Source organism: Puma concolor, chromosome D1, assembly GCF_028749965.1.
Source record: "Puma concolor isolate L17-30 chromosome D1, mPumCon1.1.hap2, whole genome shotgun sequence".
NCBI lineage: Eukaryota > Metazoa > Chordata > Mammalia > Carnivora > Felidae > Puma > Puma concolor.
Genome location: NC_141676.1, coordinates 14,559,007 through 14,585,730, shown reverse-complemented (window position 1 = coordinate 14,585,730; position 26,724 = coordinate 14,559,007). Strand labels below are relative to the sequence as shown.

The 26,724-nt window shown below is 37.8% G+C and overlaps 4 protein-coding genes across 4 annotated transcripts; all 4 read left to right on the top strand.

Moving 5' to 3' along the window:
* The first annotated feature begins 4,344 nt into the window (after positions 1–4,344).
* Positions 4,345–5,280, top strand: LOC147576481 (olfactory receptor 5D18-like). The gene has a single exon (XM_086679372.1). The coding sequence runs from the start codon at positions 4,345–4,347 to the stop codon at positions 5,278–5,280; it is 936 nt and encodes a 311-aa protein (XP_086535498.1).
* A 6,260-nt stretch (positions 5,281–11,540) lies between these two features.
* On the top strand, positions 11,541–12,476 carry LOC147576480 (olfactory receptor 5L1-like). Its single transcript, XM_086679371.1, has one exon. It carries the CDS (start codon positions 11,541–11,543, stop codon positions 12,474–12,476), a length of 936 nt encoding a protein of 311 aa, XP_086535497.1.
* A 7,608-nt stretch (positions 12,477–20,084) lies between these two features.
* LOC147576479 (olfactory receptor 5L1-like) lies at positions 20,085–21,035 on the top strand. Its single transcript, XM_086679370.1, has one exon. The coding sequence runs from the start codon at positions 20,085–20,087 to the stop codon at positions 21,033–21,035; it is 951 nt and encodes a 316-aa protein (XP_086535496.1).
* A 4,093-nt stretch (positions 21,036–25,128) lies between these two features.
* On the top strand, positions 25,129–26,070 carry LOC147576478 (olfactory receptor 5D18). The gene has a single exon (XM_086679369.1). It carries the CDS (start codon positions 25,129–25,131, stop codon positions 26,068–26,070), a length of 942 nt encoding a protein of 313 aa, XP_086535495.1.
* The last annotated feature ends 654 nt before the right edge of the window (positions 26,071–26,724 follow it).

Below are 26,724 nucleotides of genomic sequence, written 5' to 3'. Positions count from 1 at the left end.
AATAAAGAAAGAAAAGAAAACAAAAGAAAAGAAAAGAAGAGAAAATAAAAGGTCAAGATTTCTGTTATAATAAAGGTGATAAAGACAGGAAGTTCAGGGGTGCCCGGGTGGCTCACTTGGTTGAGTGTCCAGCTTCAGCTCAGGTCATGATCTCGCAGTTTGTGAGTTCGAGCCCCATGTCAGGCTCTGTGTTGACAGCTCAGAGCCTGGAGTCTGCTTCAGATTCTGTGTCTCCTCCTCTCTCTGCCCTTCCCATGCTCATGCTCTGTCTCTCTCTGTCTCTCAATAATAAATAAACGTTAAGGAAAAAAATTTTTAAAAAAAGGGAGTTCAGAGGAGTGGACATTTTTTTTTTTTTTTTGGTTTGTTTGTATTTTGTTTATTGTGACTGCAGTTTCAAGAACCACTTTTAAAACATCCTTATCATCCTTTGTGAACTATCTCCTCTCTGCACTGAAATTCCTCGTGGTTCTGGTAGTTTGGCTCTCTTCCCAGTTCCCTTGGAAGGCCATATTTACTGTTCGATGAAGACTCATGGTGCACTGACTTTATGCTACTCATTCATCTAGGAGCTTGGGATATATTAGTGAACAAAGCAATGAATGATCTCTGCTTTCCTGGAACTTTTATCTTAGCAGAAGAAAACAAGCAATGTACAAATAAAGAAATAAGTAAGGATTAAACTATATATTTGAGGGGCTCCTGGAAGTCTCAGTTGGTAAGCGTCCAACTCTTGACTTTGGCTCAGCTCATGATCTCAAGATTCGTGAGCTCAAGCCCTGCCTGGGACTCTGGGCTGATGGTGTAGAGCCTGCTTGGGTTTCTCCCTCTCTCTCTCTCTCTCTCTCTCTCTGCCCCTCCCCCCACTCACACGCACACACTCTCTCTCTCAAAATAAATAAATAAAGTAAATATATTTGAAACATGTGAAGTACTTTAAACACTATATTTGGTAGTAGAGTAGCTCCAGTGGTAAAACAGTATGTTTTGGAGGGTATCACTGAAAAGCTGCATTTGAACAAAAACTTAAGGGAAAGCATTACAGTGTGCAGGAAACATGAGGAAAAAGACCATAAAGAAAGAGTCAGTAATATTTTTTGGAAAACATAAAGCAAAACACAAAAACAAAGAGGTCAGACTAGATAGAAGAAGCAGAGGAGGTTAAGAGTAATAGAATAGGACAAGGTTTCAAAGGGACTATTTTCCCAACTTGATATTTAACTTTTTAAATATTTATGCTTTAACTCTCAGTGAATCATGATGACCTAAAGGAGGGATCTTCACCCTTCTCCAACAGGGTCAGAGTGGATGGCAGGGAGGAAGACAGTTACGCCTGCTATATGGTAGCCACTCAATAGTTGATAAGGATGGTTTTTATAATTCCATAACTTTTATAATGGTTGTAGGTATATATGGGACTAATCAGGGGTTGGAGAAGTGATTTTAAAATAGAACATTTTGGGGGCACCTGGATGGCTCAGTTGGCTAAGTGTCTGACTCTTGGTTTTGGCACAGGTCATGATTTCATGGTTCATGAGTTCAAGCCCCACACTGGGCTCTGTGCTGACAGTGTGGAGCCTGCTTGGTATTCTCTCTCTGTCTCTGCCCCTCCCACACTCTCTCTCTCCTTTTCTTCCAGACTAAATTAATAAAATCTAAAATACATTTATATAAATTTTTGTATAAAATTTTCCTAATGCTGCTCCAGGGTTTCAAGCATTACATCAGAGAAAAATGATTAATTTTAATTGTTTATTTCATGACCTCAAGGGAATGGGGCAAGACATAATCTCTTGGGTTCATGTCCCAAAGGTTGTACTATAGATATAAGAATATATCCATCAGTCCCAACCAAGAGTGGCCTTACCTTTGCCATTAGCAGGTTTGTTTTCAGATTCTAGAGACCGATTGATATTAGTTTCAATGTAGGGTATCTGGGAAGCAGCACGGTAGGGGAAAGTTAGACAGTTCTTGAGAATTATTTAGTCACTGCAGAAGTAACATATCTGGAACACACAAGGAAGAGAAAGTGCATTTATGCTACACGGTTTTGTCTTAGAGGGACTGGTTCAGATGAACAAGGGCTACCCTGGGTGGGAGGATAGAAGAGGTCTGAGAACTTCAGGAATGTGCATTGTTCTGTTTCTGTAAGTTATGGGAGAAATAGTCAAGGTAAGATAGAGAAGATTTAAGTAAAATGAAACTAGCAGAGATTGAATAGACTCTCTAGTGAAAAAAATTAAAAGGGACCAGCTTTAATTAAGATGATAAAGCAGAAAAAAATTAGAGAAAAATTAGAACAAAATAAGGAAAACAAAGGTAAGAAGATTTCAGCTGTTATATTTCTTGGACTCAATGGTAGAGAAAGATTTTACCAACAATTTAATAATAGTATTTGGGATGCAAGAATCATCATGTTGAATATAACATTCATTTAAAATAAAACCTGAAAAGCCTTAGTAAGTTAAATATTATATTAAGCAAGAAGTGTGATAATGGGAACATCTAGCTTCATGATGGATGTCTTTTGAGGTTGTCTTTAATACTCAGATGTATGACTATAGGGACAGAGAGGTCCTTTAAGCTCTCAGTCTTGAATATAATCTGATATCTTTATTGATGGGCCATCTGAAACTATTTCTTGGGTTGTGGGACCAAAGATAACCTTACCATTGAGAGGATTAAGAGTTTTCTGCTATGGTAAGATCTTAGAGGTGTTGGGCACCAACTGGAGAAGTACAATGATACTTTTGTATTACTATTTTCTTCTAAAATGCCTTCATAGTGTATTACTACCTCGAGTGTTTAAAAAATCCTTCTCCTTCACAGATACTATATGGACAGAATGAATATCCTGCATGTCTTGAAGGGAGAGGAGAGGTGAGAAAAGAGAGAGAAAGAGAGAGATTCCTAGGCAAGGAAAGTTTCTAAGTCACTTATTACTACTTTAGTTATTTCTGGGAGAGAAAATTTCCCTAATTCTTGTTCTTATTTCATCATGATGCTGATTTCTAGTGCAGCTCTTTGGTCTGTACATTGTCAGTAGACTATTTCCTATAGGTCCAGAGACTCTGGCTTGTCACAAATTACAAGTATGATCATCAATAAAAGAAATATCTTGGTATCTAGACCTAGAACAGGGGTCAGAGTCTGGTGTGGAGGAATGGACATATGGTTGGGATTCTGATCAAGGCTCTAGTCGCAGGTATGTAGATTGGTCATTATTGGCATGTCATTGGGAAAGTCAAGGTGTCTCCAGAAGTTTTGTCACCTCTAGAACAAGGAAGTAGACATGATTATCTTTAGCATCTAATCTAATTATTTATCAAGTAATGAGGTCAGATTGACAATTTGGAGCCCATTAGTTGAGGAGAATACTCTGAAAATTGAATTAAGGTTTATTTTGATATCAGATTCACTGAGTCAGAAAGAAAAAGATTAATGTGTTGTATGAAATGAATAATAAAGCCAAAAATATAAAATGTTAAAGGTGTTTATGTTTAATGTCACAGTGTAAACCTGTGATGTAAAAATTAATTTATTTGGAAATTTCTCATGTTTGTACTGCTTATAGGGCTGACATAATCAGTCATTATATTATATTAGGTGTATCTTTTTTTTTTTTTTAATTTTTTTTTCAACGTTTATTTATTTTTGGGACAGAGAGAGACAGAGCATGAACGGGGGAGGGGCAGAGAGAGAGGGAGACACAGAATCGGAAACAGGCTCCAGGCTCTGAGCCATCAGCCCAGAGCCTGACGCGGGGCTCGAACTCACGGACCGCGAGATCGTGACCTGGCTGAAGTCGGAGCTTAACCGACTGCGCCACCCAGGTGCCCCATTAGGTGTATCTTTTATGCACTTATAATGTGCAAGGAGGGCTGAAAGGGTTATGCTAATATTTGATTTAAAATAACCATAAATCCCTTTATCTCATACTTTTATATGTAAATATTAAAATTACAGTTAATAATTTAAACAACTTTTAAAGATTTTATTTTTATGTAATCTCTACACCCAACATGGGGTTCGAGCTTACAATGCCAAGACCAAGAGTCACATGCTCTACTGGCTGAGTCAGTCAGGCATCCCGAGAACTTAAAAATTTTTAATTCAGTAATTGTATTGCTTTTAAACTTAACGAACATTTCAAAAATGACTTTGTATTTTCAAATATTAGACATTTAGCATATCTTACATAAAAATACATAGAGAAATTATGAAAAGATATTTTGCTTCATCTTCCAGTCTTGGCAAGGGGTAGTTAGGAAGCTTCTTAGATGCTCACTCCCTTACTATTTTTATTTTCAGGACCGATTCAGACTCTGACAAACAGAAACCATCATGTTACTTTCAGAAAGAAATAAAACTGGGGCTGTGTTCACTCTCTTGGGCTTCTCAGATTACCCAGAACTGCAAGTCCCTCTCTTCTTGATTTTTTTGGCCATCTACAGTGTCACTGTTGTAGGAAATATTGGGATGATAGTTATAATCAAGATTAGCTCCAAACTGCACACCCCCATGTACTTTTTCCTCAGCCACCTCTCATTTGTGGATTTCTGCTCTTCCTCCACCATTGTTCCCAAGACCCTGGCAAACCTAGTTGTAGAAGACAGGACCATTTCATTTCCAGGATGTATAGTACAATATTTTTTCTTTTGTACCTTTGTGGTAGCTGAATCCTTTTTATTGGCTGTGATGGCCTATGACCGCTTTGTGGCCATCTGCAACCCTCTGCTCTACACTGCGGCCATGTCCCAGAAACTCTGTGCCATGCTGGTGGTCGGATCATACGCATGGGGAGTAGCATGTTCCCTGATACTCACATGTTCTGCTATCAGGTTATCTTTCCAGGGTTTCAACACAATCAATCACTTCTTCTGTGAGTTCTCTGCATTGCTGTCCCTGTCTTGCTCTGATATTTACATCAATCAGTTGCTGCTTTTCATTTTTGCCATCTTCAGCGTGGTCAGCACACTGCTTATCATTCTCATGTCTTATGTGTTTATCCTTGTCACCATCCTCAAGATGCGTTCAGCCAGTGGTCGTCGCAAAGCCTTCTCCACCTGTGCCTCCCACCTGACAGCCATCACCATCTTCTATGGGACCATTGTCTTCCTCTACTGTGTTCCTAACTCCAAAAACTCGAGGAACACAGTGAAAGTGGCGTCTGTGTTTTACACAGTGGTGATCCCTATGCTGAATCCCTTGATCTACAGTCTGAGAAATAAGGACGTCAAGGATACAGTCAGCAAGATAACTAAAGTCTTTTCTTTTTGAGCATATTATTGCAGTATATTGTCCTTGAAATGTAAATCAAGTGGGCTCATAATTGTTGATTGTAAGATACATTTAAATATAATGAAGAGTTGATGTACAATGGATTGGATGTGGATTTTGATCCAAGAGACTTACCTTGATGTTATCTTTTGCTCACTGGAAAAAAAAATCCGAAGCCCTTCTGACCTTTGGTTTTTAATCCAAAAAATTGAGGTAATATAAACTAGCTCCTAATCTGATTGTGAAGACTAAAACTTAATTTAGGTATCATGTGGAATACCTTGTATAATCTCAGTAAACATTAATTTTATTCCCCTTTGTTATAACATACCTCAAGTAGACTAGGCCTCAATAAACACATAAATATACCTCCAAAAGTACAACTAGCAATTAAAATAAAACATAGTCTTCATCTCCAAGGAATGCACAGTCCAGTGTCGACAGTAAGACAGGGAAGAAAGTGGCCACTGTATAAGGTGGGAAATAAAAAGTATCATAGAGTTTTTGAAAGGAAGAAAAGTTCAAGTCCATTTAGGGACTTTAGAGTAATGACTGCAAAAAATAGGTATCACCTGAACTTGGCTTTGGATAACAAATTGCACAGTTTCAGGAGACAACAGGTATGAGTTTCATTCAGAAGAGCAAAGCATCACAAAATCATGAGGTCAGAATGTAATACTGAATCAGTAATCTAAAAAATATTTTATTGAGTGATTACTATATAACATGTGTGTGTGTGTGTGTGTGTGTGTGTGTTGTGTGTGTTGTGTGTCTAGGTTACTTGGCATGAGTGGGAATTTAATAAGACATTGTCTATATCCTGAATGTGTTTCAAAGGAGCTCCATTGTGGCAGTGTGATAAGTTATGATGGCATCTGTCAAAGGCTTTTAAAGATGTTAGACTGGATTTCAGGAAATCTCTTTAATTTTTTAAATTTTTTTGAGAAAGAGAGTTAGATAGAGGAAATGAGTGGGAGAGAGGGGTAGAGAGAGACAGAGACAGAGAATCTTAAGCAATCTCCATGCTCATCATAGAGCCTGATGTGGGGTCAATCCTACAACCCTTGGATCATGACCTGAGCTGAAATCAAGATCAGCATGGCTCACCCAGCTGAGCTACCCAAGTGCCCCTGGATTTCAGAAAATCTTATGCAAAGAATAAGCATAATGAGTGTCTGCCCAACCTGTGTTTCATAGTAACATTCTGCCTATGAAGACATCACAAACATTATCAATCCTTTATCATTTTTTTTTTCTGAACATGAACATAATCTCTGAATCCTTCTCAACTGAACTCCCACCTTAAGAAAAAGTGCTCAGGGTCTCCTGGTGGCTCAGTCGGTTAAGCTCCTGACTTTGTCTCAGGTCCTGATCTCAGGGTTCATGAGTTGGAGCCCTTACATCAGGCTCTCTGGTCTCAGTGTGGAGCCCACTTTGAATCCTCTGTCCCCCTGTCTCTCTCTTCCCCTCCCTGGCATGCTTTCTCTCTCTGTCTCTCAAAAATAAAATAAACATTAAAAAACTGCTCAAAACCAATTGCTTCCATAACTATTCAAAAATAAAATAAAGTCAGATAGTGATTAGCACCAAGTCCTATTTATTTTATCTGGCAAATTCAACATACTAAGCCTCTGTAATATTAATAAGTCATGTTGCTTGAATGCCTTATACCTGCTTCTCTTTCTCTTTACTCAATAAGGACAGTTAAAATTGCAAACAAGTTATTAATATAATGAAAAGTAATACATTTCTGCTGTTCTAGTAAAGGAGAACTATTTTATATGGGCTCAGGAAAGTTACTTAAAATGTGCATATTATTTTGAACTTATGATCATTATTAAAATGTTCTATTTATATACATCATAAAATAAGGAATCACTTAAATAACCATTTTCATGGAAAGATACAATCTAAGAAACAGTGTTTTAGAAATGGATGTCTGAGGAGGGAATGCATTTCTCTTCTATTGACTTCGGTTTCTCTGCATATCCACAAATTTATCTTTCACTTTCCTTTGGTCCTTTTTTTTTTCAAGACACTCAATACATTTTAGTGAGCCTTTTAGTGTACAACATGAGGTGAAAGGATAGTCAGTCCTCTTTAACCAATATTTTACACAGCTGTAGGAAAATATTTCAAACTTTAGGGAATTATAACGGATTACATATATTACAGGTTGGGAAGCATTCTTCAATTTTCCAGTTGAGTCTTCCTTTCCAATAGTATCCAGCTCTAATTAGTTACATACATTTCTTCAAGGCCATGTTTTATTGTTGCTGATGTCTTCATACCTGAAACTTTGCTATTTCAGTCAATATCCACGAATTACGCTTCAAAAATGCGTTTTGCATTGGGTGGAATTTTGGCACCTTTCTTTCCATAAGCCCATTCTGGATCAATCTCTAGTTAAGCCTTTTCTCCTTTACTCACTTATACACTTATACAATAAATTAACTCATTATTCATAAATTAATACAATTTACATGCACTTATACAATCCTAATTTTCCTCAAAATTTAGGAAATTATTTACATTGAATTATTTTTGAAATATTTATATTGAATTAGGAATTCTTTACTTTGAATCAAAAAAGGGTAATTCCTCTTTAGAGAGACTCTTATTTTACTTCTGTTCTGCTTGGACAAAGGACGATCATTTTGGGGTAAAAGTAACACCAACCATTTCGCTCTTACTCTGAGGAAACCAAAGCTCGTAACACGTAAGTGACCCGGCCAAAGTTGTAAAAGCAATTGTTGACAGAAACGAAAGCAATCGGTTAAGACTCCAGACATACCTTCTACGAAACTCTAGCGGACAATCTTGTGTTTTCTTTCATTTCAAGTTGCCACATTTCAGACTCTTTATGATAGATTCTGTTGCTTCTATATAGAACATGACATATTAGCCTCTGAAATTTTTGGTTGTGTGCCTCTCAATTCTGAAAATAATTTAATATTGAATATAAAATATTGCATCATAATTTTAAATAGCAGCAAAAAGTGTGATTTCTCTTACATAATATAATTCACTTAAAATACATAAATAAGGGGGCACCTGGGTGGCTCAGTGAATTAAGCATCCGATCTTGGCTCAGGTCATGATCTCACCATTCATGAGTTCAAGCCCGGTGTCGGGCTCTGTGCTGACAGCTCTGAGCCTGGAGCCTGCTTCACGTTCTGTGTTTCCCTCTCTCTCTGCCCCTCCCCCACTCACATTCCATCTCTCTCTCTGTCTCAAAGAATAAATACACATTAATTTTTTTTACTCTTAAAAAAAGATAAAATGTGTTAATAGTTGTATTCAGAACAGTAACTGGGTCATAGAAAGTGGTCACTGTGAGCATTGGTTACTCTTCTTAGCAAAGGTGGTTTGTTATTCGCACCTATTTCTGGTATTTGACAGAAGTCCGGTTTGACTTCAGCCCCGTGCCTTCCATATTCCGGATATAACACAGGCAAAGTTGATAAGACATACTCATCTATTTCATAACGACGGTCTGATCTCTGGTTCACAGAGCAATGGTGGATGCAGCATAAAGTGCTCTACAATGTATCATGGACTCTGGGAGGAAACTTGTTGGGTTATAATAACAGGTGCCAAGCTGTTTATAGATTTTCCTCCTGTTTATATCTCACGGAAGGTGTTGGAGTTTCGGGATAGTAGTGTTCTCTTGACATCTCATTGATACATCAGAGAGATCAATAGTTGTTTTGGGAAGCTTAGGGAACATGAGTCCCAGAGATACACACACACAAAACCATAAAGCATTTCCATGGTAACATCTCCAGAACCAGGGGAACCACACTTCTCCCACAGGTACTTGGACTACACTCTGTTTTCTTGGGGATGGGCATAAGTGATATTTTCCGGGAGCTGAATGCTTTTTCTCTATTTGTTCCTCATGAGTGTAATTTACTATGGCCATTTCTATGAAAACGAGGAACCGTAGAGGAGGACAGTAGTATCAAACATATTTTTAAAAGTCTGCATTAAAGTCCGCATTTCACTCTTTCTTGATTAGAGAGTGTTTTAAGAAATGCCGTGCTTCAATCGCTTCTTTATGAAAACGTTTCTCCTGTGTGTCCTGAGACACAGTCTCAAAGGGGAACGTTAACTGTTTAATCTGCAGGACCAACAACCTTGTAACAGCTACTAGTGTAAGAGGGAAAAGGGTGGGAAGCAAATCGGGGAGAATGCATGGTCTCTCCTCGCCTTCCTCCTCTCGCACACTGACCCCATCCATGGAACCTGGAAAAGACCACGTGGAGGTTCCCCTGACAGTGAGCCTGGAGCCTGGAGTCTCTCTGATGCTGAGAGCTGCAGGAAGGGGCCCTCAGGACTGTTCCTGGAGAGACACAGACTTGGGGACCACCTGTGAGGCAGAGAGGAGAGGAATTACTTTGATCCTGTGCACAAAATGAGAAATGTCTTTCCATAGCAGGTTTCTCATCCTTGGTACTATTGACCTTCTGGGTCAGATGATATTTGGGTGTTTGCGTGTGCTCTTGGTATGTGTGTGGGGGGTGGCGGGGGTGGGGCAGCCATGTGCAGCATACACTGTTCAGCAAAATCCCTGGTCTCTACCCGCTAGATGTCACTAGCACCCCTTCCTATTGGGAGAACCCAAAACGTCTTGGGACAGAGCCACAGGTCCCAGAGGCATCAAAATATCTCCTGCTGCAGAACCACTTCTCTATAAAGAGTCAACAGCCTGATTTTTCACCTTCAGACTTGAAAACAGGCAAGGTTTTCAACATTGTGTACTATGTTGGGCTCAGAAAAAGACACCTCACTTTTACTGACCATTGAAGAGAGAGAACCATGTTATCAGAATAACTATTTGTTTTCAGACTGGGATTTCTCAACGCGCATATCTTTTACCTTTTTGAAATCATTTGACCAAAGGGGGACATACCTAGTGGCTTGAATCTTAGTGAAGACCGTGTTTCCTCCAGGAATAATCCACTGGGGACTCCACGTCATAAAGCAGGTTCTAATTTCTTTTCAAATGATTAGAAGAAAATATTTATTGTCATGGGTTTTGTAAGGGTTAAATAGGCAAAGCAAATTATGTATGCATATACAATATTTTACATGTACACTCTGGCTTAGTGTTATTTAACTTACCGTTTTATCATAATGATTTTTCAGGCCATTAAAGGGCCTTCAAAAACATCCTGTAAATAGTTGCATAGATTTCCATAATATATATGTACCCTAGCTTTCACCATTTCCCTCTTGTTTTTCAAATCTTTTTAATATTTATCTATTTTTGAGACAGCATGTGTGAGCAGGGAAGGGGTAGAGAGAAGGAGACAGAGGATGCAAAGCAGACCCTGCACTGAAGACAGACAAGCAGATGCTGGGCTACAACTCACAAACTGTGAGATCATAACCTGAGCCGAAGTCAAACACTTAACCGACTGAGCCACCCACGTGCCCCTGACCATTTCCCTCTTGCTGGACATATTATTGCTGAAATTTACTCTCATAAATAATGCTACAATGCAGCAGGAAGACTTTTGGTAATACTTCCCTATGTACATCTTTGATTCGTTCTTCAAATAGATTTAAAACTGAATTTATTTGTCTAATAGGTTAAGGCTTCAGAGTCAGAGTTGCAGGAAGTTTGAGACCAAGTACAAACTCCCTGAACAAAAAAAGATAAGAAAGACCATGATTAGGAGAATCACTATGTTACTTTATAGAAAAAAAAATCTAGTGTGGAGGATAAAAGCTACTTCCCCATCAAAAACATATGGATAAAAAATGAACACTTGTGAGTTAACAGTCTTCAACTGACATGCTTCTCATCATTTCAGTGGAAAACAGGGAAGGACGTGGTGTATTTCAAAACATTATTTTCTGAGATCTCACTAGATTCAGTACTCATTAAACAGTCTGCCAGGAAAAAGGGATGTGAGTTTCATAACACAATGTGGCTAATTATGTCTGAGGTCTTTCTAGTGATTCAGTGCTAAGCTGTAAATTGTGTAGGACTCGCTTAAGGAATCATATACACCGTGATGGATGTGGATGTTTTTGTGTGATCTGTGAATCAACGTGTGACCTTACGCATCTTTCCACAATGCCTGCACTTTTCCTAAACTTCACAAAAGCCATGTCCTAATTCTTTGCGGAAAAACTTATCTTACGCGTTTTCATGTCTCTTTTTTAAGAGACTGCCAAAAAATGAATCTGAGATCATACAGTGGAGGATAACTATAAATATTTTTCTCCAACCTCAATCAAATGGGAACATGGGCAAGGGAAACTGCTCCGGTGTGACCGAGTTCATTCTCCTCGGATTCGCAGAAGCCCCTGAGTTGAGAGTCGTCCTCTTCTCTGTGTTCCTTCTCATCTATGGAGTCACGGTGCTGGGCAACCTGGGCATGATGGCAGTGATTCAGGTCAGCTGTCACCTTCACACTCCCATGTACTTTTTCCTCAGCCACTTGTCCTTTGTGGATTTTTGCTACTCCACCGTCATCGTGCCAAAGATGCTAACTAGTACCTTAAACGAGGACAAAGCCATTTCTTTCCTGGGGTGCACCGTGCAATTCTACTTGTTTTGTACATGTGTGGTAAGTGAGGTCTTCCTGTTGGCGGTCATGGCCTATGACCGCTTCGTGGCCATCTGCAACCCACTGTTGTACACGGTCACCATGTCCCGGAATCTCTGTGTGGAGCTGGTGTCTTGTTGCTACCTGTGTGGGATGGTGTGTTCTCTGATCCACTTGTGTTTAGCTCTGGAGATCCCATCCTACACATCAAATGTGATTGACCACTTCTTCTGCGATCTGCCCCCTCTCTTGTCCCTTGCTTGCTCTGATGTCACTATGAATGAACTCATGGTGTTCATTGTGGCCACCTTCAATGAGATCACCACCATCGCGATCATCCTCACCTCCTACTTGCTAATTCTCATCACCATCCTGAGGATGCACTCTGCCGAGGGAAGGCGCAAAGCCTTTTCCACCTGTGCCTCCCACCTCACCGCCATCCTTGTCTTCCACGGAACAATCCTTTTCACTTACTGCCGGCCCAGTTCTGGCAACAGCGTGGATACTGACAAGGTGGCCACGGTGTTCTACACTGTAGTGATTCCCATGCTCAACCCCCTCATCTATAGCCTGAGGAACAAGGATGTGAAAGAAGCGCTCAGAAAAATGGTGAGCTCCAAAATATTTTCCTAGAAAATATTTTCTTTGCGAGACTCAAGTTCCCAAAGGGCAGGCTGGTTGAGCGGTGAATGGGTGGTTGTAGTGTTTGAGTGGAGGGTAGAGCCAGGGGGTAGGTAGTTAAGAGCGATTCTTTTTGATTCACTTACCTTTATGAATCTTCCATTTGCCTCAAAGTTAGGACTGAGTATATTTCAAATTTTAAGCCTACTTCTTTTCTTTTCTTCAATCTATAATTTTTGAAATGGATAGGAGTAATGGATTTTTAAGACATGTTTGGTTTGCTCTATAACCTTCATAAGCTTAATGAAGAACTCTTGAGAATCATGCTCTCTTTCAGTATCTATGATGGAAAATTCATTCCTTTTCAAAATTGAATTCCTGCTATTTTACAATGAAGAACACATCTTTGTCCAACAGTTGATACATAGAGTGAGATTTCTACATGCACACATGTCATTTTTATCTTTTTATTATTTTTGATACATTTATTGCTTATTTTTTGTTTTCCTTATTATTTGTCTCAGTGTAAAGTGTTTTTGGAACTTCAGATAGTATCTCATCTGAAAAAGTGGAGTTAATCTTGATTATTTCACATGGATGTTAGTAAAATTAAATTGCATGTCATGTGCAAAGAGCCTAGAATAATCCCTGGCACATAAATAGTTTTCTCTTTCTCTCTCCTCCTTCCCTTATATTGTCCTAATATTACATATATACTTTTGGTCACATGCGCGCGCGCACACACACACACACACACACACACACACACACACAAACTTGCCATCATTGAATAACCCTTACTACAGGTAGCTGCATTTCTGACTTAGGTCACTTGTCACATTTTTGTTGTTTGTTTCCTCAATTTTTGTCTCCATTATAACTCTCCATTTGGATCAAATGCTGTCACTTAAAATTGGAATTCTAAGCTATTTGTAGAAAACATAAATATTTCATTTTCATGCCAAAATATGGGAAGAGCCTAAATGTCAATTAACTGATGAATGGACAAAGAAGATGTGATATATCTATATCTATATCTATATCTATATCTATATCTATATCTATATCTATATCATCTATATCTATATCTATATCATCTATATCTATATCTATATCATCTATATCTATATCTATATCATCTATATCTAGAGAGAGAGAGAGAGAGGAATATTACTGAGCCACCAAAAAGAGTGAAATCTTGCCATTTGCAACAACCTGGATGGAATTAGAGAGGATTATGCTGAGTGAAATAAGTCAGTTAAAGGCAAATACCATATTAATTTCTCTCATATGTGGAATTTAAGAAACAAAGCAGATGAACATAGTGGGGAAAAAAGAGAGCTAAACCATAGAATAGTCTCTTAACTATAGGGAAGAAACTGAATGTTGCCAGATGGGAGGTGGGTGGGGGAATGGATTAAACGTGTGATGGGTACTAAGGAGGGCACTTGTGATGAGCACTGGGTGTTGGATGTAAGTGATAAATCACTGAATTCTACATCTGGAACTGGTATTACACTGTATGTTAACTAAGTGGAATTTAAATAAAAACCTGAAAAAAATCATTTTCAGGGTGCATACTGGACTTTATGTTACATCCCTGTGGTTCCTGAATTAATTCTGCTATGACAGTGTGTGACAGCTTCGTGGCCATTTGCAACACTTTGCATTACACAGGTGCTGTGCCCCAGAAACCCCGTGCCCTACTACAGGTTGTATCATATGCATGGGGAGTAGCATGTTTCCTGAAACTCACATGTTCTGCTTTCAAAGTATCTTTTAGTGGTTCATCACAATCAGTCACTTCTGTGAGTTCTCCTCACTAATGTCTCTTTCTTATTCTGAGTCTTACATCAGCCAGTTGTTTCTCGCTGCTTCTCACAATGAGGTGAGCACAGAGCTCTTCCTCCTCCCATCTTATGGTGTTTGCCACCTCTCCAGATACATTCAGCAGGTGAGCATCAGGAAATCCTCTTCAACTGTCAGCTTCACACTTGACTGGATCACCGTTTTCTACAGCACCATTCTCTTCTCTTAGTCTGTGCCCTACCTCCTAAACCTCCAGGCACACAAAGTGATACCTGTTATGTACGGTGGTGATCCTCGTGTTGAAACCCCTCATCTATAGACTGAGAAATAAGGACATCAAAGACACAGTCAGAAAATAATTAACACTTTTTTTTTCATAGCGAATGGTAAACACTACCTCTGTTATTATAGAACATCTTTCTGTGATTTTTGAAGGACCTGTCAATCAAGCTCATTTTTAAACATCACTTAGATTTTCCAAAAGATAGAATACTTACAATGGGAAGAATACGAATTTTAGGTCTGAGAAATCATACCTGGCTCTGATAATGTAAAATCGGCCGGTTGGTTTATCTGAACCAGTCTTTATCTACAAAAATGATATAATGTGATGTAACTCATGGAGTGGAATGTGAAAAAAAATAAAATGTAGACAACATATCTGGCATTTGTATATGTGAAATACATGCTAGTTGTATTCTCTTCTCTTCACTGCTAAGCGATAGGTTGCAGGTGTTAAATACACAGCCACTTTTGTAGTTTAAATTCAATGAAATAGATGACAGGAGAGAAATACATAGTCTTCTTTTCAAAAACCTCAAAAGCCAGTAGTATTAGTAAATATCATAATGTTTGGTCAGGAGACATGTCAAAATCATATGTGGATATCAAAGAGACTATTTCATAATTGCGTGCATCCTTTGCTTGACCTTGAAGGATGGGCAGGTTTTGAAAAGACACAGAAGAGAAAGACACAAGGTGTATTCAGGAGTAAAGAACAGGAACAACATTCGAGAGGTGAGCATGAATAATAAAGCCAATGATTCAGCACTATTGTGAGCTACTGTTTTATGTCATATGCATTCAAGGTGTCTTGTTAGGTGCTGGAAGGAATGAGAATTTGCATAAGATACACTTATTATTCTCAATTCCTTCAAAAAGAGCTCCCGTGTGGAGGGTGCAAATATTACAAGAAGTTTAGAAATACTAGCGTGTTTCCTAGAATAGTGAGAACAAAAACGAAACAAATTTATTCACATTCTATGTTTTAGGCTCCCTAAACATTTATTTTCCTTAAATGTTGTTTTAAATTGTCATTTGTAAATTATAATCTTAACAAGTAATTAATCAAACCTAGATAATTGTGTCTATTAGGAAAGATTAGCTTTTCTCTGGTAGTAGTAACATTTATTATAAGATGGCCTCATAAAGGTGTCTAATTTTCAAAAATCTTATGACATCATATTTATCTTTCTTCTGTCATTAATTTTGCTTGAATTACTTACGTATCCTTTGTTTGGTACTCTTTGTCATTGGTAAATCCCAAATTAGTCCAGAAAATTATTATGAGAAAAAATAATAGCTGTGTTTGTTGAGGGTAAAATAAACACTAGATAATAACCATATATTGGTTCATGAAATAATTTGGAATGGTTCTGTGATCTTAAACTTACAGTAATTAATTAAAGTCAACTTATTTCAGAAATAGAACTATATAATTATGACCCAAACTATCTTATATATTTGCATATATTCACGTATATGAAACTGCCTTCTTTTACACCTTGTCACTTGATTTGAACTTACCTGGAACGCTTGTAGAAAAGTAGCAGAAATGTTATATTGTTCTTTATTGGAGTCAATGATGAAAATGAAAACTAACCTATGAAATTTAATAGATGCTTCTAAGTGTTTAGAGGGAAATATATGTCTTTAAATAACTGTGTTAGAAATGAAGAAAACTCTCAAAATTAGAATGTTAGCTTCCACATTAAGAATCAAAAAAAAAAAAAAAAAAGAAAAGAAAAAGAAAAAAGAACAAGGAAGGTTATAATAAAGACCAGATTATCAGTCAATAAAGTAGAAAAATTAAAGTAGAGATCATTGAGTTTGCACTGTGAAAAGATTACTACCATTGACAAAATTTTAGCTAGAATTACTAGGAGAAAAGGAAACCAGAAACAAATTAGTACAATTAGTAAGGATAGTAATCTTGCAAAAATTTTATGCCAACAATTTAGTCAACTTAGATGATACAGACAGATTTGAAAAAGATAAATTTTCCCAAGCTGACAAAGAAGTAGAAAATCTGAATAGATATGTGACAATAAATTCAATTTGTAGTGAAAATATTCTCACACTCCTTCCATCAATATCCAGACAATTACTGTTACTAAATATCTATGTAGGCAATAACACTGGTTGTTACACAGATGGCTTCACCAGTTACTTTTACTAAATAACTACATAAGCAACGGTACCAATTGTGAGTTACACTATTTAGGAGATGGAGACCGTGATCCTTTTTCCAATTCATGCAGTTATATCAGTATTACCCTGATACCAAAGCCAAACAAAGACAAGACACAGAGGAAAACAGAAACCAAAATCCCTCATGGATACAAACCCAAGAATTCTCAACAAATCCTTGTATCCAATAATAAGATAAAATAGATGCACTAAAACATATAAAAGGCTTATGAGCCACGCCAAGGGAGATTTATCTCAGAAATGCGAAGTTGGTTTAACATATGAAAAACAATGTAATATATCACTTACATAGAATGATGGAGATGGGGAACCGGATGGAATGTCTCCTCAGCCTTGGGTGCCGTCTCTGGCACATCAATTTTATATAATATAATCATATTATATGGTAGTTGAGACAATACCAATTTATTTCCTTGAAATTACATTTTACCACATATACCTTTACAAATTTATGTGCACAGCCAGTGATACACAGAGACGAATGGAAAACTGTGGCTTAGATTGATCTTTTAAAGTCAGAAGAACACATCTGGGAAAGATATCTGAGGGGTCCCATTTGATGACGTCCACTATTGCACATGCATTAGAAAAAAAAATTCAGTCTCAGAAATCTCTCTGGATTTATTTATTTTTTCCATGCATTCATATGGGTGGAAAACCAGATGGGCCTCAATTTCTTTCATTGATCATTTATTTTGAATGTGTCCAAGTTTCAACCGCCTGTAAGATAAGCATAAAAACTGGAATTGCTCTCCTGGCTGGTTACTAGGAAGCTAAAGTAAGTGAATATTTGTATAATAGTTAGAATGGGTTCCAACACATAGCAAGTGTGAGTTATTATATGGTTTTCTGACCACTGGAGTCATTATTTTTTTGTTATTTAAAGGAATTTTGATGCAGCTGTAGTCCCCGTGCCCTACGGGAATCTAGGGGATGTTGTAATGTTATAAGAAAGGAAGAACTTCTAAGAGATATGCATGGCATGTCATTATGGCAATATGAGCTGTGTCCCACACATACGACACTTAATGTAACCTCTATCATGTAGCACCACAAATTCTGGGAGGAGGCATATGTGGTTTTAAACCATTGTTTCCCAATTTGGGATAATTTAAAAAATAAATTTCCTGATGATATTCCATAGAGATGAACTATTAGTTGTGTTATATCATACATCACCTTGGTTTAATTTTTATATATTTTATTATACCATAGAGATTAGTAATTGTTTTGGAGCTTAATGGGCCCATTCCCCAGGAGCTTAAATTACAGTACAAGTAAGTGTCTGCCTACTATATACATCTTATATCTTCAGCACCAGGGACAAAACGTAGGTCACTCAGGTTTGTTAGCAAGAACTAGGTTTTGGTTACTTGAAAATAGAAATGAATATATTTTGTCTGTAAACAATTATTTTAAAGATATATTGAACTCAACTCTCTTCTAATTGGAGAATGTTTTAACAGGACCCATATTTCTGTGCAGTTACTGTTTAGAGTGCTTTTGTGTTTTGGTATTCAGAAACAATTAATGGTGAATTTGCAACCGTTTTCTCTGTAACATAAAACATGGATGTGTGTAAAAGAATGCTAAATAAACAAATGGTACCTCTCTCTCTCTCTCTCTCTCTCTCTCATCTCTTACCACCCATTTTTCAGACCGATCTCTATCACAGCATCTAACATGTATGACCATTGAGAGCGTCCTTAGTTTTCATATTAATGCTGAGGTTTGCATTTCTGTTCCTGCCAGATGGTTATCGAGAGTCAGGACTTATGAACTCTCTGTGGTCAGAAAAAGAGAGGAATTCTTTTGGATTTGTTTTGGGTTTGTTATGAAATGGTTTCTTATTATCAGCCTAGGAGATTATGAAGCAAAACATTTGCCAGGTTGAATATCCTCTTTGAGAAGTAGGCAAGTAGGTCAGGTATTTTGCTTTGTTTTGTTTTTGTTCTTGGTCAAGTAATGAAAAACCGTGACTTAAGGGAAGTGATATGTTTCCATGTCTTTAAGGTTCGCTCAAGAGACCGAGAAGATACCAAGATATGCTTCCATTCCAGAACCTCTTCACTCAATTTTCATTACGCATAAGTGTAGAAGTCATGAGTCTAGTCCTTGTGCTGTCGAGAAGTGGGAGCAGAGAATGGAATCCCTCAATTTTTATTTGCCTTTTCCTTTAGGAAAGGCCTCAGTGGTAGATCTCCCTTATATAGAGAATACAATGTAATCATTTTTGCAACCAACTACTTAAACAATCTCTATCATGTGTATTCATATCTCTATGGGTGCATCTTCATTTGCGTCTATATGTATATGCTGAGTGTACTATTCAGTATCCTTTTTATTTAAAAAAAAAACACCTCATAAATGGGATTTTACATAGCATGATAATTTTCTGTCCTAGATATGACACCCCAAGGTTTAACACTTGCTCCACTTCTGAAAATATTTTTTATGGTAAATATTATAAACAGTAACGCAATACAGTTTTGGACATGATTTTTCACAACTTTATCAATGTAACTAAATATCTTTTAATAGCTTATGAGGAATAAAATCTATCAAAAAAATATCAGATAGCTTTTATTGTTGTCAGGGTCAAAACTTGGATATATGCCCCTTCATTACTTTCCAGAAAAAGGTATTCAAGAGATCTATCTCTCTGAATCTTTATTAGCATAGATCGTTATTATTATAATTGATTAAGCTAGTAAATCAATTAACCACATAGTTGATTTGATAGGCACAATTCTCACTTTCAATGTATATTTTAAATCTCTTGTTTCATAATCAGATTTTAATGAGTTTTTGTGAGCCACAAACATCAAAAATTCTATCACACTTTTCCAAAATAGAATATGAGAAAACTTTGTTTCCAATTTATGTTCCTGATAGAGTCACGTAAAAATAAAAAACGAAAGAGTGTTTGGAGAATCAGAGTAGGTGTTACTCTCCTGGACAGAGCTTATTAAGTTTCTTCAGAGAACACATGCTAGTGTCTGTATGGCTTTGAAATATATCATTGAATCTATCTTAAATTCCACCCAGAAACTGAACTTAATCATAGATAAAGTGATAGATAAGGGTTGGAATCATTCAAGGTTTCTGCTGATGCCTAAGTCAACTTTGGTCAGTGGGATCCACGGAGACTTTTAACCTTTTGAATTACTTGACCACTGTGTTTCTGTTATATCTTATAGATACATTGTTTGATATCAATGTTATATTTTTCTGAAATTAATGTTAGCCTGCTTTTTCCTCCCTTTTTAGAAGAAAGACAATATTTATCATTTGTTTTCCTAAGTCCAACACCTGGCAGGAATGGGCACGGGAAACTGCTCCAGTGTGACCGAGTTCATTCTCCTCGGATTCGCAGAAGCCCCTGAGTTGAGAGTCGCCCTCTTCTCTGTGTTCCTTCTCATCTATGGAGTCACGGTGCTGGGCAACCTGGGCATGATGGCAGTGATTCAGGTCAGCTCTCACCTTCACACTCCCATGTACTTTTTCCTCAGCCACTTGTCCTTTGTGGACTTTTGCTACTCCACTGTCATCGTCCCAAATGTGCTGTCCAGTATCTTAAACAAGGGCAAAGCCATCTCCTTCCTGGGATGCATGGTGCAATTCTATTTCTTTTGTGCCTATGCAATCACTGAGGTCTTCCTTTTGGCTGTGATGGCCTATGACCGCTTCGTGGCCATCTGCAACCCACTGTTGTACACGGTCACCATGTCCCGGAATCTCTGTGTGGAGCTGGTGTCTTGTTGCTACCTGTGTGGGATGGTGTGTTCTCTGATCCACTTGTGTTTAGCTCTGGAGATCCCATCCTACACATCAAATGTGATTGACCACTTCTTCTGCGATCTGCCCCCTCTCTTATCCCTTGCTTGCTCTGATGTCACTATGAATGAACTGCTGCTGTACATCGTGGCCACCTTCAATGAGATCACCACCATCGTGATCATCCTCACCTCCTACTTGCTAATTCTCATCACCATCCTGAGGATGCACTCTGCTAAGGGAAGGCACAAAGCCTTTTCCACCTGTGCCTCCCACCTCACCGCCATCCTTGTCTTCCATGGAACAATCCTTTTCACTTACTGCCGGCCCAGTTCTGGCAACAGTGTGGATACTGACAAGGTGGCCACGGTGTTCTACACTGTAGTGATTCCCATGCTCAACCCCCTCATCTATAGCCTCCGGAACAAGGATGTGAAGGAAGCACTCAAGAAAGTGTTGGGATCTAGATTACCTTTTGAAAAACTATTTTCTTAACTAGACTCAGAGTCTAGTCTCTCATCAGAGACTTTAATGACGGGCTGGATTTGGGTGGGTGTGAATGGAAAAGTAAAGTAAGGAAATAAAACTTGGGGACTCTGCATGCTGTTTTGTTTTCCACTTGCTTATCTAATTAAGCCATATAATATCTTTTATGGATAATTTAAATACACCTTTTATGAGACCATATGTGTTATTCTTATATCAGTAGTGTAGCTTTGCAATTGTTATGCAAAAATATTTTCCAAATGGTTCAACATGATAAAACTTTAGAATAACTACGTGTAAATTTTTCTAAAGGAGAATACTTGAGATATTTTCCATTTGCTGGTAATTTCACCATGCTGCTCCTGATCTTGAAAATGTCAAAAAAAAAAAAAAAAAGAAAGAAAGAAAAGAAAACAAAAGAAAAGAAAAGAAGAGAAAATAAAAGGTCAAGATTTCTGTTATAATAAAGGTGATAAAGACAGGAAGTTCAGGGGTGCCCGGGTGGCTCACTTGGTTGAGTGTCCAGCTTCAGCTCAGGTCATGATCTCGCAGTTTGTGAGTTCGAGCCCCATGTCAGGCTCTGTGTTGACAGCTCAGAGCCTGGAGTCTGCTTCAGATTCTGTGTCTCCTCCTCTCTCTGCGCTTCCCATGCTCATGCTCTGTCTCTCTCTGTCTCTCAATAATAAATAAACGTTAAGGAAAAAAATTTTTAAAAAAAGGGAGTTCAGAGGAGTGGACATTTTTTTTTTTTTTGGTTTGTTTGTATTTTGTTTATTGTGACTGCAGTTTCAAGAACCACTTTTAAAACATCCTTATCATCCTTTGTGAACTATCTCCTCTCTGCACTGAAATTCCTCGTGGTTCTGGTAGTTTGGCTCTCTTCCCAGTTCCCTTGGAAGGCCATATTTACTGTTCGATGAAGACTCATGGTGCACTGACTTTATGCTACTCATTCATCTAGGAGCTTGGGATATATTAGTGAACAAAGCAATGAATGATCTCTGCTTTCCTGGAACTTTTATCTTAGCAGAAGAAAACAAGCAATGTACAAATAAAGAAATAAGTAAGGATTAAACTATATATTTGAGGGGCTCCTGGAAGTCTCAGTTGGTAAGCGTCCAACTCTTGACTTTGGCTCAGCTCATGATCTCAAGATTCGTGAGCTCAAGCCCTGCCTGGGACTCTGGGCTGATGGTGTAGAGCCTGCTTGGGTTTCTCCCTCTCTCTCTCTCTCTCTCTCTCTCTGCCCCTCCCCCCACTCACACGCACACACTCTCTCTCTCAAAATAAATAAATAAAGTAAATATATTTGAAACATGTGAAGTACTTTAAACACTATATTTGGTAGTAGAGTAGCTCCAGTGGTAAAACAGTATGTTTTGGAGGGTATCACTGAAAAGCTGCATTTGAACAAAAACTTAAGGGAAAGCATTACAGTGTGCAGGAAACATGAGGAAAAAGACCATAAAGAAAGAGTCAGTAATATTTTTTGGAAAACATAAAGCAAAACACAAAAACAAAGAGGTCAGACTAGATAGAAGAAGCAGAGGAGGTTAAGAGTAATAGAATAGGACAAGGTTTCAAAGGGACTATTTTCCCAACTTGATATTTAACTTTTTAAATATTTATGCTTTAACTCTCAGTGAATCATGATGACCTAAAGGAGGGATCTTCACCCTTCTCCAACAGGGTCAGAGTGGATGGCAGGGAGGAAGACAGTTACGCCTGCTATATGGTAGCCACTCAATATTTGATAAGGATGGTTTTTATAATTCCATAACTTTTATAATGGTTGTAGGTATGTATGGGACTAATCAGGGGTTGGAGAAGTGATTTTAAAATAGAACATTTTGGGGGCACCTGGATGGCTCAGTTGGCTAAGTGTCTGACTCTTGGTTTTGGCACAGGTCATGATTTCATGGTTCATGAGTTCAAGCCCCACACTGGGCTCTGTGCTGACAGTGTGGAGCCTGCTTGGTATTCTCTCTCTGTCTCTGCCCCTCCCACACTCTCTCTCTCTTTTTCTTCCAGACTAAATTAATAAAATCTAAAATACATTTATATAAATTTTTGTATAAAATTTTCCTAATGCTGCTCCAGGGTTTCAAGCATTACATCAGAGAAAAATGATTAATTTTAATTGTTTATTTCATGACCCCAAGGGAATGGGGCAAGACATAATCTCTAGGGCTCATGTCCCAAAGGTTGTACTATAGATATAAGAATATACCATCAGTCGCAACCAAGAGTGGCTTTACTTTTGCCATCAGCAGGTTTGTTTTCAGATTCTAGAGACCGATTGATATTAATTTCAATGTAGGGTATCTGGGAAGCAGCACAGTAGGGAAACTTACCCTTAGATCCAGACAGTTCTTGAGAATTGTTTAGTCACTACAAAAGTAACATATCTGAACACGCAAGGAAGAGAAAGTGCATTTATGCTACACGGTTTTGTCTTAGAGGGACTGGCTCAGATGAACAAGGGCTACCCTGGGTGGGAGGATAGAAGAGGTCTGAGAACTTCAGGAATGTGCATTGTTCTGTTTCTGTAAGTTACAGAAGACATAGTCAAGGTAAGATAGAGAAGATTTAAGTAAAATGAAACTAGCAGAGATTGAATAGACTCTCTAATGAAAAAAATTAAAAGGGGCCAGCTTTAATTAAGACGATAAAGCCGAAAAAAATTAGAGAAAAATTAGAACAAAATAGGGAAAACAAAGGTAAGAAGATTTCAGCTGTTATATTTCTTGGACTCAATGGTAGAGAAAGATTTTACCAACCATGTAATAATAGTATTTGGGATGCAAGAATCATCATGTTGAATATCACATTCATTTAAAATGAAACCTGAAAAGTCTTAGTAAGTTAAATATTATATTAAGCAAGAAGTGTGATAATGAGAACGTCTAGCTTCATGATGGATGTCTTTTGAGGTTGTCTTTAATACTCAGATGTATGACTGACTATAGGGACAGAAAGGTCCATTAAGCTCTCAGTCTTGAATATGATCCGATATCTTTATTGATGGGCCATCTGAAACTATTTCTTGGGTTGTGGGACCAGAGATAGCCTTAACAGAGAGATGATTAACAGTTTCCTGGTATCTAGACCTAGAACATGGGTCAGAGTCTGGTGTGTAGGAATGGACACATGGCTGGGACACCAATCAGGACACTAGTCACAGATACGTAGATTAGTCCCTACTTGCATATCGTTGGGAAAGTCAAGGTTTCTTTTATCACCCCTAGAATAAGGAAGTGGACATGATTATCTTTATCACCTATTCTAATTATTTATCAAGCCATGAGGAAAGATTGACAATTAAGAGCCCATTTGTTGAGAAGAATATCCTGAAAAACTAGTTAAGGTTTATTTGATATCGGATTTACTGAGTCAGAAAGAAAAAGATTAAAGTACTTTGTGAAATGTAACATAAAGTGTTATGGGTGTTTTTTCTTAATGTCATAGTGTAAATATATGTTGTAGACATAAATATGTTTGGAAATTTCTCATTTTGGTACTGATTATAAGGCTGGCATAATCAGTCATTATATTATCCTAGGTGTATCTTTTATGAACTTCTAATGTTCAAGGGAAACTGAAAACTTTATGGGAAGTTTGATTTAAAATAACCATAAATCCCTTTATCTCATAACTACTTAAAATATTAAAATTTACAGTTGAGAACTTAAACAATCTTTAAAGGTTTTATCTATCAACTTATTTATTTATTTGTTTGTTTGTTTGTTCGTTTATTTATTTATTTATTTACATAATCTCTACACCTAATGTGGGTCTTGAACTTAAAACGCCGAGATCAAGAGTCGCATGCTCTAGTTAGCCAGGCACCCCAAAGACTTAAAATTTTTTAATTCAATAATTATATTGTTTTTTACCTTAAAGAGCATTTAAAACCTGTTTTGTATATTTTCAAATATTAGATAGCATATCTTGCTAACAAACACATAAAGAAATTATGAAAAGACATTTTGCTTCATCTTCCAGTGGTGTAAGGGGCAGATAGGCAAGCTTCTTAGATGTTCACTCTCTTTAATATTTTTATTTTCAGGACCAGTTCAGATTCTGAAAAGCAGAAACCATCATGTTACTGTCAGAGAGAAATAAAACTGGGGCTGTGTTCACTCTCTTGGGCTTCTCAGATTACCCAGAACTGCAAGTCCCTCTCTTCTTGATTTTTTTGGCCATCTACAGTGTCACTGTTGTAGGAAATATTGGGATGATAGTTATAATCAAGATTAGCTCCAAACTGCACACCCCCATGTACTTTTTCCTCAGCCACCTCTCATTTGTGGATTTCTGCTCTTCCTCCATCATTGTTCCCAAGACCCTGGCAAATCTAGTTGTAGAAGACAGGACCATTTCACTTTCAGGATGTGTAGTACAATTCTTTTTCTTTTGTACCTTTGTGGTAGCTGAATCCTTTTTATTGGCTGTGATGGCCTATGACCGCTTTGTGGCCATCTGCAACCCTCTGCTCTACACAGTGGCCATGTCCCAGAAACTCTGTGCCATGCTGGTGGTCGGATCATACGCATGGGGAGTAGCATGTTCCCTGATACTCACATGTTCTGCTGTCAGATTATCTTTCCAGGGTTTCAACACAATCAATCACTTCTTCTGTGAGTTCTCTGCATTGCTGTCCCTGTCTTGCTCTGATATTTACATTGATCAGTTGCTGCTTTTCATTTTTGCCACCTTTAATGAGGTCAGTACGCTGCTCATCATTCTCATGTCTTATGTGTTTATCATTGTCACCATCCTCAAGATGCGTTCAGCCAGTGGTCATCGCAAAGTCTTCTCCACCTGTGCCTCCCACCTGACAGCCATCACCATCTTCCATGGAACCATCCTCTTCCTCTACTGTGTTCCTAACTCCAAAAACTCGAGGAACACAGTGAAAGTGGCGTCTGTGTTTTACACAGTGGTGATCCCTATGCTGAATCCCTTGATCTACAGTCTGAGAAATAAGAATGTCAAGGATGCAGTCGGCAAGATAATGGATACTAAAATCTTTTTTTCTTAAGCATACTATTTGACTAGAGTTTGGCCCTGAAATATAAATCGTGTACCCATAAAGGTTGATTATAAAGATACATTTAAAAATAATGAAGAGTTGATGTACAATGAAAAGAATGCAGATTTTTATTCAGAGAGACTGACCTTGATGCTCTCTCTTGCTTACTGGAAAAAAAAGTCAGCAATCCCCCTCATCTTTGTTTTTTAATCCACAAAAATGAAGTAACATAAATTAGCTCCTAATCTGATTGTGAGGTCTAAAAGGTAATATAAATATTATGTGGATACTTTGTATAATATCAATAAACATTAATTTCATTTCCCTTTCTTGTAACATACCTGGAGTAGACTAGGCTCTCAATAAACATATGAATTTATCTCCTAAAAGTAAAAGTAGCAGTTAAAATGGGACATAGCATTCCTTTCTGTGCAACGTAAAACCCAGTGTTAACAGCAAGGCAGTGAAGAAAGTGGCCTTTGTATAAAGTGGGAATGAAAAGTACCACCAAGTGTTTAAATGAAAGAAAAGTTCAAGTTCCTTGGGGACTCTGAATAACCCTTCCAAAAACTAGGTGTCGTTTGAACTTGGCTTTGGATAACAAGATGAACAGAGTTTTAGGACACAACATATGAGTTTTATTCAGAAGAGCAAAGCATTGCA